The sequence below is a fragment of the Plecotus auritus genome (assembly GCF_963455305.1).
Source record: "Plecotus auritus genome assembly, chromosome: 1".
In the NCBI taxonomy this organism is placed as follows: domain Eukaryota; kingdom Metazoa; phylum Chordata; class Mammalia; order Chiroptera; family Vespertilionidae; genus Plecotus; species Plecotus auritus.
In genome coordinates this window covers 11,990,496-12,006,635 of record NC_137770.1, presented here as the reverse complement: position 1 = coordinate 12,006,635, position 16,140 = coordinate 11,990,496, and the positions used below count along the sequence as shown (strand labels likewise).

General features: G+C 55.9%; 1 protein-coding gene across 1 annotated transcript in view; it reads left to right on the top strand.

Annotated features, from left to right (window-relative positions):
* ASB2 (ankyrin repeat and SOCS box containing 2) overlaps positions 1-16,140 on the top strand; it is a 36,755-nt gene that overhangs the window by 2,672 nt on the left and 17,943 nt on the right. Inside the window, exons 2-3 of the mRNA XM_080663646.1 lie at positions 5,793-6,070; positions 13,975-14,067. Of these exons, the coding sequence (XP_080519772.1) occupies positions 5,865-6,070; positions 13,975-14,067 (299 nt within the window). The 5' untranslated portion in view covers positions 5,793-5,864. The remainder of the gene's footprint in view (positions 1-5,792; positions 6,071-13,974; positions 14,068-16,140) is intronic.

Genomic DNA, 16,140 nt, shown 5'->3' with positions numbered 1-16,140 from the left:
CCAGGGTAGGGAGTGGGGAGCGGGCTTGGAAGGGCACCCCTACCTGCCCGCCCCCCTGAGCCTTTCCACTCTGCCTGCAGTCTGGGACTGGAGCTTCCAGAACCCTCTGCTGCTCAGGGGCCTAGGTGAGGGGCCGTGTTCCCTTGGTGCCCAGAACAGGGCTGGGCAAGCTGCCCTTGGGCGGTGGAGGGGCGGGGGCAGTGCTGTGGGAAGCTCAGGCTGGACTGGCAAGCCCGCCACGCCTCACTCCCATCCAGGCCGTTGGCACAGATGGCAGAGCCTGGCTTCCCCTGAGCCCTGGGCAGAAGCTGGGTCAGGGGCCTGCAATCCTGTGTCCAGACCTGCATGTGGCCGGCCCCCACTGATGGCCTGAAGCTGCAGGAGGGCAGGAGATGGGCCAGGAGAGGCGCGGGAGGGGCAGCTGTGCTGGGCCAGACCCTGCAGGGCCAGGCGGGGAGAGAAGTGTCCTCCACTTGGGAGGCGAAGGTGAAAGTGCCCAGGGACCTGCAGATTCAACAGCTCGGGTCCCAAAGAAATAAAATGGAAAGTTGATATTCTTTGAGGCTTTTCTTAGCTGGTACTCATGGCACCCCCATTTGAGATGGAGCTTTAGATCAACGCCCCCCCCCCCCATCCCCACAGGCACAGAATGTCTGGGGGCGTGGGAGTGGGAGCAAAGCCAGCTTTGACAGGTTCAAATCACTGGCCATCACCTCCCACCTGGGTGACCTTGGGCAGGTCATGCCCCTTCTCTGGGCCTCAGCGTCCCCTCCAGCCACCAGGGAGAAGAGCCTGTGTGTGGGGTCAGCTGAGGCCTGCAGCCCTGAGCAGGTTCCCTGGTAACATCAGCAACCCTGGCCCAAGCCCGGAGGCCTAGGTCCCGGCGCCTGGGGAGCCAGAGCTTTAGCCAGCATCAAAGTCTGGGATTAGTGAGGCTGGGAGGAGCTCTTAGCATCTCTAGAGTCCGGACAATAGGCTTAAACTCCCAGCAGCTGCGAAGCCCTGGACACCAGCATCGAGGCCTGCCAGCACCGCCCCATGGCGAAGGCCCCTCTGCGGCCTTGACCGGCCCCCGTGTGGGGTCAGACGAGGTGGCCTGGGTTCCGCTCTCCCAAGGCTGGCTCATCCCTTAGCCAGAGCAGCAACTTCCAGAGTAACTAACCCTGGCCACTGCCCAATTCTCACTGTCAGAGGGTCTGATGAAAAGAGGGGCAGGCAGGCCTGACTCCATCCACTCTGCCCCTTACCATCTGGGCCTCGGTCTCCCCATCTGGCCAATGGGAAGAATCTTACCCCCATGCCCACCCCAGGGAGCTGAGAAGGTCAAATGGTGCGTTTCATGAACGTGGCCAGAAACAGTGCAGGGGCCCACAAGCACCTGCTGTATTTGTGGTTTAGGTTTGAAAGCAGCAGGATCAGGGAGGGGAGCGAGCACTTGAATGGTTACTCCCACGAGCCCTCCAGCTAGAAGTGCTTCCTCGGAGTTCGCAGGACCCTTCTGGAAAGGGGAGGGGGCAGCAGATCAGAAAGATGAGCTTCGTTATAAACTTACTGGGCATTTCCAGGGCTAGGGTTGAGGACCCTGGGGGGCCAAGGAACCGCCCAGGCCAATGCCCCACTTCCTCGTGTACCCCAGGCGAGCCCAAGCGCCAGTTGTTAGGACTGCCTTCGAGTGAGGGTCGTGTGATGTTTGGAAGCCCTGAAACTTCGGGGATAGGCAGATAGATAGATAGATAGATAGATAGATAGATAGATAGATGATAGATAATTTTATATAAACGGCGCCTCAGAAGTTTCCCAACTCTGTAGGGAGACAGGCCCATAGCAGGCAGTTAGAGCAACAGAATGTGAGTGGTGCCCTAGGAGGCATCTCAGGATGCCTCAGCCATCAAATCAGGAGGGCTTCCTGGTGGAGGAGATGCAGGAACTGCGTCTGGAAGGATGACTGGCCAGGTGACGAGGCAGGGAAGGGAAGGGAAGGGGAGGGGAGGGAAGGGAAGGGAAGGGAAGGGAAGGGAAGGGAAGGGAAGGGAAGGGAAGGGAAGGGAAGGGAAGGGAAGGGAAGGGAAGGGAAGGAAAGGGAAGGGAAGGGAAGGGGAGGGGAGGGGAGGGGAGGGAAAGGGAGGGGAGGGGAGGGGAGGGGAGGGAAGGGGAGGGGAGGGAAGGGAAGGGAAGGGAGGTGAGCAGTGGTATTGGATCCATCTATAAACAGCCTAAGGAGGGGAAGGGTGTCTTAGATCAGCCTGTGTGCAGTCGACTTACAGGAGTGACCCAGACTCACACTCCTGACCCAAGTCCCTGGCTGAGGGGGATCTCAGGGTCCTGGAGGATGGCTGCCAGTCCCCCGCCCTCCCGGCCATGTTCCATACCGCCCCCCCATTTTTTATAAGACACCCAGGGAGCCAGCCACTCTTCCCATTGCAGCCTCCAAACCATCACAGCGTTCCCACCTCCCCTGGTGCCAGGCCCCACCACCAGGTCCCTGGCTGTCAGTGAGCCTGGATGTGTGGGGAGGGGAAGGAACTGGCGGCAGGAAGGACCCCCTTTTTCAAATGCTGTTATTTAATCTTCACCACAGCTCTGCCAGGCCCATGTTTCTATGCCCATCGCACAGATGTAGAGACTGAGGCCCGACCTAAAAGAGCACTGTTCTGGGTGTTTTTTGGTGTTAACTCAGGGAGCCCTGTCACAGCCACTGCTATCCCCGTTTTGCAGAGGCCACCTGGGACAGGTGGGGGCTCTCCTGGAGCCATTGGTTGGGATGCTCTGAAGGAGGCAAAGGAATTGGCCCCAGTTTTGCTTGTTGCAAGCTGGCTGTGGACGGGCCACCTGGAGCACTGCTCCCTCTGCAGGCCTTGAAGGGGCAAAGCCCACGGCACTCCCGCTTTCCCTGGGAAAGGCTATTTTTTGTTCCAACTAGCCGTCCAGAGGGTCCCTTGAGACTGCTGGCCTCTCTCCAGGATGCAGGCCTGGAACTTGGCCCAGCCCCAGGCAGAGGCCTCAGAATCAAGCTGGGCAGCATGAAGACGAGGGGAAACGGAGGCCACAAGAGGAAGAAGGCAGGATCTCTGACCCAGCCCCACCCTCACCCTGCCATGACATAGGTACTCTCATTGTGCCCATTTTACAGATGGAGAAACTAAGACTCTAAGAGGTCACAGGGCTAATAAATGGTAAGGCTGTGATTCGAACCCGGTCAAGCTGACCCCACAGGCTACTTCAGAACTGCCTGCATCTGCCGAGGCTGAACTGCCCCTCTGCTCTCAGGGAGAGGCCCCAGTGTCCCTGGCAGACATCCCAGCCTGGGATTGCATAGGCCGGTAATGGGGAGTCCCCTTCTGAAGCAGCCTGGCATCACGTGAGGCCCAGCACTAGCTTGTGCACACTGAGCCCTTTTGATTCTCCCACAAACCCTATAATGATAGCATTTACTAGTGTCTCCATTCTGAACATCAGGATTCTAAAGATGAGGAACTTACCCAAAGATCCTCAAAAACAGAGGGTCTCAGGGGGGAAAGCAAGGGCTGGCCACGCCCACCGAGGGGTGGGGGAGTTCACCCTCTCAAAGGCAGAGTCCTCGCCCTCAAGTCCCTTCAAGGTTGACCCCACCTCGTCCATCTGAATGGGCACAGGTGTAGGGCAGATGGTCAGGCTGGATGAGGATGGTAACCTTATCACCGCCTGCTCAGATCCCACGTGTGTGCCCCAGGTGTGTGCCAGTTACCTGGATCAGTGTTCTTGGAATTCCCAGAAGGAGCAGTGGATCTGAGTTTGGAAAACTGGGCTCCAAATCCCAGCTTTCTGTGCAAACCCTCCCCTTCCCTTCCCTGGACCTTAATCGCCTCATCTGTAAAATGGGAGCATCAAGTCTCGTGGAAGGAGTGGAGGTGTTGCAGAACTAATGCCAGTTAATTCAACAAAAACCACTCTTTCCTCCTATGGCTGCTGTCGGGGCAATGCCCTGAAATAACTGACCAATGGAAAAGATCTGAATACCATTCAAAACACGGGGTAGGGTCTGGCAAGTCTGGAATTGTCTGCAGCCGACTGGCTGCTCCAGGTGACCATCCCCTGCTGCCTTCACCTCCCAGAGCATCTGGGCAGGGAAAGGCACGCAGCTGAGTGCTGTCCATATGCCTGTGATCAGCCCATATCAGGGCCAACAACCGCCTTGGGGTGAGGGTCTGGAGGGCCCCCATCAAATGCTTGCTTTCACCCAGAGCCACAAGAATGCTGCCTACGAAGCACCCCAACTAAACATTTATTCTCATCTCCGGGGCTGCAAGTCCACTGCACGCAGGCGGATCTAAGCCGCCAGGCTGGGCTGCTTGGCCTCAGGTGCAGGCCCTGCCGCTCGGGGCTCCTGGGTGCAGGCTGCCCCAGGTGTGTTCACTCTGGGGCCCAGCTCAGGGCAGTGCCTCCAGGGGGCGCTCTTCTCCCGGCGATGGTGGAAGAGCAAGCCCCACAGCACAAACACAAGTCAAGTGGCTGCTTTAGCATGTCCACCAACATTCACTGGCCAGAGCAAGTTCATGGCCAAGCCCAGTCTCAGCGGGGAGAGGGGAGGGGATACTCTGCCTCCAGGGAGAGGGGTGAGCATCTGCCAAGCAAACCAAATTATAGCACTAGTGTTTTGGATATTTTTAAAAAGACCTCATGTGATTCTAATGTTCAGCCAGGGCTCACAACCATGGACCTACGGTCACGCTGCTTGTCAGCCAGTCAAAACGATAATCGGGCTTAATGAATTTTACTTTATTTCCTAAAAGCAGTTTGTCTCAACCAGTGTTCATTTTTCCTCGAGGCATGTGTGGGTTTTTTGTGTTTGTTTGTTTTAAAGAGAGTCCCTGGAATTAACACGACAATTTTTTTAAAAAACCACACAATTGCCCTAACCGGTTTGGCTCAGTGGATAGAGCATCAGCCTGTGGACTGAAGGGTCCCAGGTTCGATTCCAGTCAAGGGCATGTATCTTGGCTGCAGGCACATCCCCAGTGGGGCGTGTGCAGGAGGCAGCTGATGGATGTTTCTCATCGATGTTTCTAACTCTCTATCCCTCTCCCCTCCTCTCTGTAAAAAATCAATGAAATATATTTTTAAAAAACAAACACAAAAAAACACACAATTGGTTTTAATTAGATCACGAGATTTTAAGTAACAGGCCTCTGTATGAGCCCTAGCATGCAGTGCCGAGAAATGGAAAAATGCCGGGATAAGATGTTGTTGGGTAATTGGAAGGAAGGAAGGAATGTGAGCACTTGTGAACGCTCCGTGAGGACAGGGATTTTTGTCCAGGCACCACTGTTGTATCACCAATGCTTAGATGAGTGTCTGGCACAGAATAGGTGCTCAGTAAGTAACCCCTCAGTTAATGAAGCGTGCGTTCAGAGACAGGCTGTGTGGAATGGAAGACTGAATGGTGGGTGAGTGGATGGCTGGTGAGAGATAGATGTATACGTGGATGGGTGGGAGGAGGGATGGAAAAAGAATGAGTAGGTGGACAGACAGAATGATCAGGGGGTGGATAATGGAGGGATGGGGGGTGTTGGATGACTGGGTGGACAGATGCGTAGATGCATGAATGGTTGGGTGGATGGCTGATTAGGTAGTTGGATAAATGGATGGATACGTGGACAGATGGGAGGGTGGATGGATAAATGAGCAGGTGGGTGGACAGACTGATGCATGGGGGGTATGGTTCATAGATTCGTGGATGGCAGAGACTTCCCAGTGGGTAAACATAGATATTTTGCAAAATGGTTAGTGACCAGGATGTTCTGGTCTCCTCACAGGGTTTTCTGATTTGCTGCTTCCTCCTCCCCAGCAAGTGTCTCCTCTGGAGACCGGGGTGAGGGGTGCGAGAGATGGCCACGGAGATCAGTGCTCCGGGCACACAGCGTGCCATCGGGCACGAGGAGTACAGCCTGTACAGCAGCCTGAGCGAGGAGGAGCTGGTCCAGATGGCCATTGAGCAGAGTCTGGCTGACAAGACTCGGGGCCCAACCACTGCTGAGGCCTCCCTGTTCACACGTGCCAACCGCCAACCTGCCCATTGCTACCCACGGACCAGGTAAGCCAGGAGAGGCCGCCTGGGCCGTTCCTAAGGGGCTGATTCCAAGAGCTATTAATCCAAATCCCAAATGATTTACATTTATCATCGAAGCTTCCTGAGCTCGGACAGCGCCAGGTACTGTGTGAGGCGCTACATGCACGTTGCCTCGTTTAACCCTCTTAGGAACCTTCGGGGAGGCTCTGTGCTAGATTCCCATTTTACAGATGAAGAAACTGAAGCTCGAGGCTGAGGAACTAGTCTCAGACCACACAGCGAGTAGATGGGGTTGCAGAGACAGGGCTGTGGCCGGGCCTTGCACTGCTGACCTCATGTGTGAATGCAGTGGACAGATAACCGAGTCTGCCCAGAGCTCCCAACCCCATCTGTGCAATCTCCCTGGGAAAACTTGTCTGAGACGCAGATGACCTCTCCCCAGCAAGGCGATCCTGCCTCCTTGCTCCGGCACCCCCGTCTCAGCATGACCCCATCCTCCCAGCAGCAGGATGGGCTAGAGCAGCACCATGCCATCCCAACAGAGGTATGAGACAGGCCACAGTTGCAATTCCACATACACCATTTTTTTTGTGGTTTTTAAAAAATACATATCTTTTTATTGATTTCAGAGAGGAAGGGAGAGAGAGAGAGATAGAAACATCAATGATGAGAGAGAATCATTGATTGGCTGCCTCCTGCACGCCCCACACTGGGTGCCCTGACCGGGAATTGAACCGTGACCTCCTAGTTCATAGGTCAACGCTCAACCACTAAGCCATGCCAACTGGACTCCACGTACACCATTTTGAATGTCCCAAGAGCCACATTAACAAGTAGAGAGAAACAGGTGAAATTAACTTATGCCTAAAATATTATCATTTCCACATCATCAATATAAAAAATCACAAAAAAGATGTGCACATTCTTGTTTTCTCATATTAAGTCTTTGGAATCCGGTGTCTTTTGCACTCACAGTGCATCTCGACTCAGACTCCCCACATCTCCGGGGCGCACTAGCCCCTGTGGCCCGTGGCGGCCGGACAGGACACCGTCTTGGTAGGTGGGAGCCAGGAACATGATTAAACACTGGACCTTAGATGCTTTTAGAAAAGAAATACATACATTTACAAGATGTTCTGCTCACCAGGAGTCCAAGTCGAGTGTGTGCTGGGAAGTGGCTGACGGGGATGGGAATGGCTGCTGTAACTGTGTTATCTTGGGGCCAGACCTCAGATCTCATTGTCTCCAGCAGCTAGCTGACTCCCTATGTGGCCCTGGGCAAGTCACCTAACCTTTCTGAAACACACTCTCCTTTTCGAATAATAATGATGACAACAATAAACAGACTTTCCCGGGTGTCCAGCCCCAGCTGATAGGGATGAAGGCAGGTGATGGTGCGACTCTGGCCCTTGCCCAGGCTGGACCATCTCTGCTAGACAGGCTGGGCTAAGGCCCGGGATGTCTGTCACCAGCGAGTCCCTTCTAAAGGGGAAGGCAGGCAGCCTCCTTGGGCAGCTGGGAGGCTCCAGGTTATGGAGCTGCCCCTGAGGACATCCCATCTGGGGACACAACCTGAAAAACAGAAGCCAGAGCCAAGGGCTCAGGGTGCCGTGTGCTCTAGGCCGCTCTGGTTCCTGTCCTGGCCAGTTAGTTCAGCGTAAGTCAGACCACAGCTTCCTCTTTCTCAGGAGGGATCCGATAGAGGAGCAGCCGCCCTCCCACGGAGCCTTCAGCACAAGCCAGCATCCGGCCTCGCAGCCTTCTCCCACGTGGGAGCCCCACCCGGGAGTCCTGCATCCAGACTCTGGCCTCCTCCTTCCTCGAGTGGAGAAGGAAGTAGAGACACACCCATGAGGCCAGTGTAAACACTTATCCAGCCTCCTGAGAAAAAGGCTCTCAGAGAGAAGTAAACTGACTTATCCAAGGTCATGTGACCCTCACGGACGATCCAGGCACAAGTAACGTCAGAGAAGAATTCAGCCCTGATCTTGTCACTCTCCCCCCAGAAAAATTTTTTAAAAAATATATTTTATTGATTTTTTTTACAGAGAGGAAGGGAAAGGGATAGAGAGTTAGAAATATCGATGAGAGAGAAACATCAATCAGCTGCCTCCTGCACACTCCCTACTGGGGATGTGCCCACAACCAAGGTACATGCCTTTGACTGGAATTGAACCTGGGACCCTTCAGTCCACAGGCTGATGCTCTGTCTACTGAGCCAAACTGGTCAGGGCCAGAAAAAAAAATTTTATTGAAATTATTGGGGTGACATCCTATCTAATAAATAGGGAATATGCTAATTGACCATCACACCCTCACAAATATGGTGGCACCCACAGCCAATAAGGAAGGAATATGCTAATTGACTGTCACGCCCTCAAAATGGCAGCACCCACAGCCACAAGATGGTGGCACCCAATCCCCTCAGCCCCACCAGGGCGGCAGGCGCGCGGCACAGCCAGGCCCATCCCCAGCTGGGTCTGGCTGCTCTGCATGCCTGCCTCTGGAGTCCCCCAGTCCCCTCAGCCAACCAGCCGCCCAGGGCCACCCAAGGCTCAGGTAACCAGGGCCAGCCAAGGCTTGCGCTGCCGGCAGTGGCAGCAGCAGAGGTGTGATGGGGGCGTCACCTTCCCCTGATCGCCAGGTCATCTCCTGCTTCTGAGGGCTCCCGGACTGTGAGAGGGGGCAGGCTGGGCTAAGGGACCCCCCTCCAGTGCATGAATTTTCATGCACCGGGCCTCTAGTTAGTTAATAAAAGTATGTAAGTTTCAGGTGTATAATTCTGTAATACATCATCTACATATTGTATCATGTGTTCACTACCCCAAGTCAAGTGTGTTTCCATCACCATTTATGCCCCTTTACCCTCCCCTACCTCTCTCTGCCCCCTTTCCCTCTGGAAATCACCATACTGTGGTCTGTGTCTGAGTTCTTTTCTTTGCTAATCATCTTCCAAGCCTTGGCCGTCTGAGAGCTCCCTGAAAGGTGGGTCCAACTTCCCATCCCATGGAGAAGTAGGTTCATGCACTACTGGCCAGAGAGGAACAAAACAGGGGGCCCAAGGTTACTATGGTGGACCAGCCAGAGTGGGACCAGGAAGCTGGGTCTTCAGTCTTTGAACTTCTGCATTTTATTTAAGGTGACATTTCTGAGAAGACAAAGGAGGAAAGCATGAAGCAGGAACTTGCTTGGGCTGATGTGCACACACTGTGAACAATTCAATCAGTCCATCCACACTCACGTTGAACTTCTGATATGCCAGCTTCCTGGCCCTGGATGTGAATCAGGCCTGGTCCCTGCCCTGTCCAAGCTTGAAGTCTAATGAGTATAAAAGGCACAGAAGTACCTAATGACCCAACAGGAGAGGTGTAGCAAAGGGGCTTGTGTCAGTTTCAGAGGGACGCAGAAAGGGTCTTTTCACTTAGTCAAGGAAGTGGGCTTTGCAGGATGAATAGGAGTTCACCAAGCAGGGTAGAGGAAGCAAACTTCTTTGAGCCTCAGTTTCCTCATCTGCAGAAGGGAGCCAATTGCATCTCCTTCACCAAGTGGACTAGAGGGTGAAAGGAGATGCTTTGTGCCATGTGCCTGTACAAGGCTTGGCACATAGCAAGCGCTCAACCAGTCTCGGCTGTGCGTGTGTGGGAAGGCAGATGTTGCCACTGGAATTCCCGTTCTCTATGATTCCGCTCCGGCCAGCCCAGAAAGGATGGCTTGGTCAATGGGTGAGGGAGAAACAATGCTCACGGGAGGCAGGCTGATCCCCAAGACCCGGGGGAACGGGATGGAGGTGGCAATGCCGCGTGAGTTCCGCCTCTCTGTACCCGAGCGGGCAGGGGCTGGTTCTCCGGGATCTGAGGTGGTGGCATGCAGCCACCCAGCACTGTGATAGTACCCCTCCCAAGGCTTTGGTTTGTTTCATTCATTTACGTGTATCAAGTGCCTACTGTGTGCCAGGCACTATGCGCACGACACCTGTGCTGGACACAGGGTTGGTATGAGGACCAGAGGGGAGACAAACACAGATCTGGGCACAGTGGTGGGCACGGACAGGCTCTTGAATGTGTGAGCTTCCTCCCTTTGAGATGCCCACACGCCGCCTGTGTTCAGCCAGGTGCTGCCCAAGGTAACACCTCTCCTGGGGCGGCCTCGGCTTCTCATTCACCGAGAAGCCAGCGGGCATCGCAGCTCCGCTCGCTACTCTCCCCAAGGCGGAAGCCAGGGCAGGGCAGGGGGGAGCTGGTGATGGTGCTGCACTCCTGACCCCCGCCCTGCCCGCCCACACGAAGGACAGGACCCTACCTGGGCCTCTTCGAGGGCACGACCTGGGCCCACATCCCGCCAGGTTCCTCTCACGTCTGATGAGTCAGCCCCGTGGTTTCCCCTGCTCTGGGCCTGGGAAGGAAGTGTGGCTGCAGCCTCAGCAGAGAGCGCATCAAGCCAGTCAGGGCCTGGCTTCCCCTGCAGCCCAGCTGAGACTCACGGCTCGGAGCACTCGCCCTGCCTGCCCCGAACACCCAGTTAACCACAATGTCAGGGCTCCCAGAACAAGTCCCCCTGCCCCCTTTTCAGCCCCTCCCCTGCGGCTGTCTGGTTGTGTGTGTGTGTCCTTGTCTCACGTCCGCTGGCCCCTGAACATCCTGAGGATCAACGAAAAGAAGTGCCCTAGCCCAGCTGGCATGGCTCAGTGGTTGAGCCTCGACCTAGGAGCCAGGAGGTCCCTGTTCGATTCCCGGTCGGTGTGGGGCGTGCAGGAGACAGCCAATCAAAGGTTCTCTCTCATCATTGATGTTTCTATCTCTCTCTCCCACTTTCCCTTCCTCTCTGAAATCAATAAAAAATATATATTTTAAAAAAGAAGCGCCATGTTGGTCTGCACCCCCAGGTGCTAGTACGGGGCGTGAGCGAGCAGGAACTGAGAGGTTCTTGTTAAACTAATTCGGTTTGCCTGTTTCCTCCTCTGCGAAGTGAGAGCACGACACCCCCTGCCTCCATCCTGGTGGCGGGACCGGGGACCTGAGGCACAATCCCAGGGGCTGTCAGCACTCCGACTGGCTGCCACCCCCACCGGCCTCCCAGTCTCACTGTCATTGTTATTGTGCCTCAGAGGGAGGGCCTCGTCCTGGGGTGGAGTCTGGGACTTGACCAGGGCTTACCGCCCTGCTGAAAACTTTCCAACTCTGCGAGGGAGAACGTTTGGGTCTGTTTCTGCTGACCTGCCTGGGTTGGATCTTCACGTGGTGTTTTGTTCTTGCTTCATTGATGCACGGATGCTTCTGAACAGCAGAGTGAAATGCTAGACTTGGAGAGTCTTTATGCGTTCCTGTCATTAACAGCACACGGTACCGTGCCTTGGAGCTTAGTAACCTGTAATAAAATTCAAATGATATTTAAAAAGTGGGAGGCCACACCTGGGCCAATGCCGAGGGCGGCTGGGACCCCAGGATCGCGTGGAGACTGAAGCCTGCCCAGCACTCGCCCCTGCCAGGGCCAGGAGCAGGCACAGGTAACAGTACTGAGCCTGAGGTTTCAGGCCAGTGGATGGGTCTCTCATCTGTCTGACACGCTGACTTTCCACACGAATTCATCTCAGCAAGGACTCCCTGGCTACAACAGCAGCGAGGAACCCCTGCCTGGTCCTACCTCCTCATTAGTTTAAAGATTGATTTCAGAGAGGAAGGGAGAGGGAGCGAGAGAAACATCAATGAGGAGAGAGAATCATTGATCAGCTGCCTCCTGCACGTCCCACACAGGAAATCAAGCCCGCAACCCCGGGCATGTGTCCTGACAGGGAATCGAACCATGACCTCTGGTTCACAGGTCGACGCTCAGCCACTGAGCCAGGCCGACCGGGTCCTACCTCCTCATTTTGTAAAGGAGGAAACTGAGGTACAAAGAGGGGCAGGGCCTTGTTCAAAGCCACAGGGCCTGTCAGGTGGCCTTAGAGCTGGAGAGGACTAAAGGGCGGGGGAGGTGGTGCCAGCGCTCTGCTCCCTCAGCAGCTGCAGCTGTGTGTGTGTGTGTGTGTGTATGTGTGCATGTGTGTGTATGTGTGTCTCTGTGTGTGCGTGTGTGTATGTGTATGTGTGTATGTAAGTGTGTATGTGTGTGTCTCTCTGTGTGTCTGTGTGTCTGTGTGTGTATGTGTGTGTATGTGTCTCTGTGTGTATGTGTGTGTGTATGTGTGTCTCTGTGTGTGCGTGCGTGTATGTGTGTGTGCGTGTATGTGTGTGCATGTGTGTGTGCGTGTATGTGTGTGTGCGCGCGCGCGCGCGTGTGTGTGTGTGTGTGTGTGCATGTGCACGCGTGCGCACAGGATGGGGGGCAGTCCCCCACCTTGCAGAGTCCCGGTTTCCTCGTCTATAAAAGGCCATGACATTGGCACCCACCTCCAGCGTTAACGAACGAGGGGTGGATACCCAGGAGAAAGGAGGTGGTGACAAGTAGAAGGGAGGGCAGGAGGTGAAGGTGGTATCAGTGATGAGGATGAGGGAGGGGTGACCTGGACCCCCCCTCCAATGGGCTGGAGCAATGGAATCAGGGGTCCTTCTTTCTCTCTCTGCCCCCTCACCCCTCCCACGGTGCCCTGGCCTCGCTGAGGTACCCACAGAGTCTGTCGAGTCTGGCCTGTTCTGGAAGTATGGGTCCTACTGAGGGTCAAGTTTCTAGCACCTCCATGCCCCACAGGGTGCTGGTCACCAGTAACAATGTCCTCCCCAACCCCATAGGGCACCCCCCAGAGGGGTGCCCCCCAGTACCAGGGCTGACCTGTTGGAAGGAGGGCCAGCATGGGCCACGTGTCCCATTCGCACTACAACCCAGCCAACCAGATTCGTGGAGTGGCCACCACACCTCCTTTCCCCGCTCCCGTCTTCAGAATAGCTGGATGGGGTGGGGAAACGGAGGCTCAGAAAGGGAAAATAATGATAACATTAACGGTGGACACGACGGAGCGCCCCTGTGCGTGGCCCTCTGCTAAGCACGTCACACCGTCCACTCACCGAGGCCTCAGCAGCCCTGAGACTAAGGCCCAGCGAAGTTCAACCTGGCCAAGGTCACACAGCCAGAAAGTGCCAGAGTCTGGATTTGAACCCACATTGGTCCGACCCCAAGCCCTGGCCCCTATGCCTTCCTCGGCATCCTTTTGCTAAAACCTTTATTTATTTTTTAAAAATATTTTTCATTGATTTCAGAGAGGAAGGGAGATATAGAAACATCAATGATGTGAGAGAACCATTGATCGGCTGCCACCTGCACGTCCCCGACTGGGGATCAAGCCTGAAACCCAGGCACATGCCCTGACCGGGAATTGAACCGTGACCTCCTGGTTCACAGGGCGACGCTCAACCCCTGAGCTACCCCGGCCGGGCTGCTGACACCTTTCTACTAGACATTCCCAACCCTGGGACGCAGGCCTCGCTAATGAGGAGCCGGCCAGGTGGGGTGGGGACGAAGACCAGCCAGGCTTTCAGCGTCGCTCTCCTGCCCCCACCCCCATGAAGCTCTTGTCCATCGCCGTTAGGACCGGGCCTGGCCAGCGCCGAGGCTGAGCCCCTTTCATCCTGGGACCTGCGGCTGACACGTCTCACATCCTCCCGGGCAAAGAATGTCACCTTGTTTCCTATCTGCCTCCTGTGTGGTTGGCTGGGGAAGGGGACCGCAGGAGTGGGGGTGAGGTTAACCTCATTGTTGTCTTATATGGTCATTTAAATCTCCCAGGGCTTCCTCCAAGGGCCAAAAATAATCCGAGACACAGCAGCTGTGTCCAGCACAGAGCGGACCGGGCCATCTGCTTTGGTTCAGAGCCCTGCGTCTGTCTGTCAGTCTCTCCCCCTCGCGCTCCCTCTGTCCTCGGACCTGCCTCTGGCCATGACCTGCTTCTCATATGCAGAGTATTTTTCCCTCTTTCACTCCTGCCCTGCACCCTCCAGGTCCACGGCGCCTCCCGAGAGCGGCTCGGCCCACTTGGGCCTGTTCCAGGGGGTCATGCAGAAATACAACCGCAACAAGGCCTCCCAGCTGGCGTAAGTGACCCCCAGCCTGCTCACCCCCCCCCCCCCCCGACCATCCAGGCTTCTCTCCCAACTGGGGACGGTGGGGGAGGGGGTGGGAAGCCAGCCCCCAGGCGCCAGGCAGGGGGGGCACTCTGGGGGGACCTCCCAGGCACACCCCTCCCTAGGGTGTCCCCCTGAGACCCAGTGCTCCTGCTGAGCTGGGCTTGGGGGTCACAGACTCTGCCCTCAAGCGATGGCCAGGCTGGACTGTGATGAACCTCTCAAAGCCCCAGACGAGCCCTGTGTGCTGGGGCTCTGAATCTGGGGTCCCAGCGGGGGAGCTGGCCCTAGAACCTCGGAGGCCCAGAGGGGTTTGGAGCCAGAGCTGATAAGTCAGCCACACCCTCTGTCTCAGTTCCCCCCACCCCGGGTCATCACTGCGGGGGGCAGGGTTCGTTTCGCTTTGTTGCCTTTATTAGTTAAGTGCCAGGTGCTAAAATCCAGAAATAATCGAGTTACCGATTACCGGAGGATCCGTTTGCCGGCACCAGGGTGATGGGCTAGGTGTGTCCGGGGAAAATAGCTCTGTACCGTTTGCTTCTCTCTCCCCATACGGACCCCAGAAGCTGCTAAAATCAAAAGAAGGGCCACCGCTGGCACCCTATTTGCTTGCCCAGTTATGTTGGGGAGAGGGGAGGAGGAATGGCCCATCTCTGCTCCCCCTCCCCAGCCCGTTTGGAGCCCCCACTTCCTTGGTGTTGCAGGTGGGAGTTTGACTGTGGAGGAAACCCGGGTTCTGGTCTCGGCGCTGCCGAGGTTTCCTGTGACGGCCCGGGAGTCGCTGTGAGGTTAGAGGACAGAGTGGCCTCCAGGGTCCTGTTCAGGTCCTTGGTTTCTGAGGGCCTGACACCCCAGGGCCACTCCCACCCTCGGGGCGGGCCTCTGGCTGGGCTCACAGAGGAGGACACCCGGGCTGGTGGCGGGCCCTGAGAGTGTTCTCAGGATGCCGTGCCCCTCAAAGCCACAAGAACAGCCGGCTGCCTCTTTCCACTTCAGCCGGGGCCCCCAGGAGGCCTTCCAGGGAGACGGCCACATACCCCCCTGGGGCTTTTCCCCGACACCAACGGGGGCTGCGCTGGCCACGCGTCAGAGGAACTCATCAGGGTGGCAGTGATGGCGCTGATGGGGATTCCAGGGCTTATCTGGTCAGTTACCCATAGTGCTTGCTGGGTCTGTAACTTAACTGGCATCTAAGCTCCGAAGCTATTAATAACCGAGAGGCTGAGAGTCAGGGGGAAGTCCGCTGAGGCTGGAGGAAGCAGTGGGAGGGTAGAGGGGCTGGCCCTGGAGACCCTCAGGGCCTATCCCCACCTCGGACAGGGGTGGGGCCTGTCACTTCTCCCCCTGGGAAGTGGGGCCACGTCTGCAGAATGTTCCCCAGGAGTAGACCTGGGAGTCATAGGCATCATGGTCTTCACTGACTCTCCAAGGATGGGGGGAGGGAGCTCTGTGAATGCATGCGTGATGAATGAATGAATGAATGAATGAATGAATGAATGAACAAATGGAGTGGCTTTCATGAGCCAAGCAAAGAAGTTATCATTTGTATTAGCCCTGAATTCTTTTTGACATTCGGAGTTTTAAATTGGTTGATTAATCAGATTGATTAACCCTTCTAGAACTTAAGTCTTTCAGCTGCTAAACGTTCTGGGGTGAGGATAAAGGTCGGGAGCAAGAAGAGGGGTGCTGAGTGCAGAGTCCCCCTCGGAGGGGTCTGTGCCTTCGTTTCAGAGCTGCTCAAAGTGCAGTCGGGCCCCAGGGGTGAAGGTGCTTGGTCAGCGCGGGAGCCCTGCGCTCAGGGAAGGTGGTGGAGTATCGCTAACACCGCCCACGGGGTCGGTTTTGCATCCCTTCGGAGGCCGGCTCTGTAAACTCCAATTCTCTTGGCGGACGTGGTCTTGGTGTAATACTAGAGGCAGCCACTAACGACCACAGGGACAGAGGGGTCCCCTAATTCTCTTTCAGCCACCAACGAGCTTTGTCTAAAAGGGACCCCCATTTCCAGCTGTGGAAGTGGAGGAGCTTGCCATGTCTCAACCATTT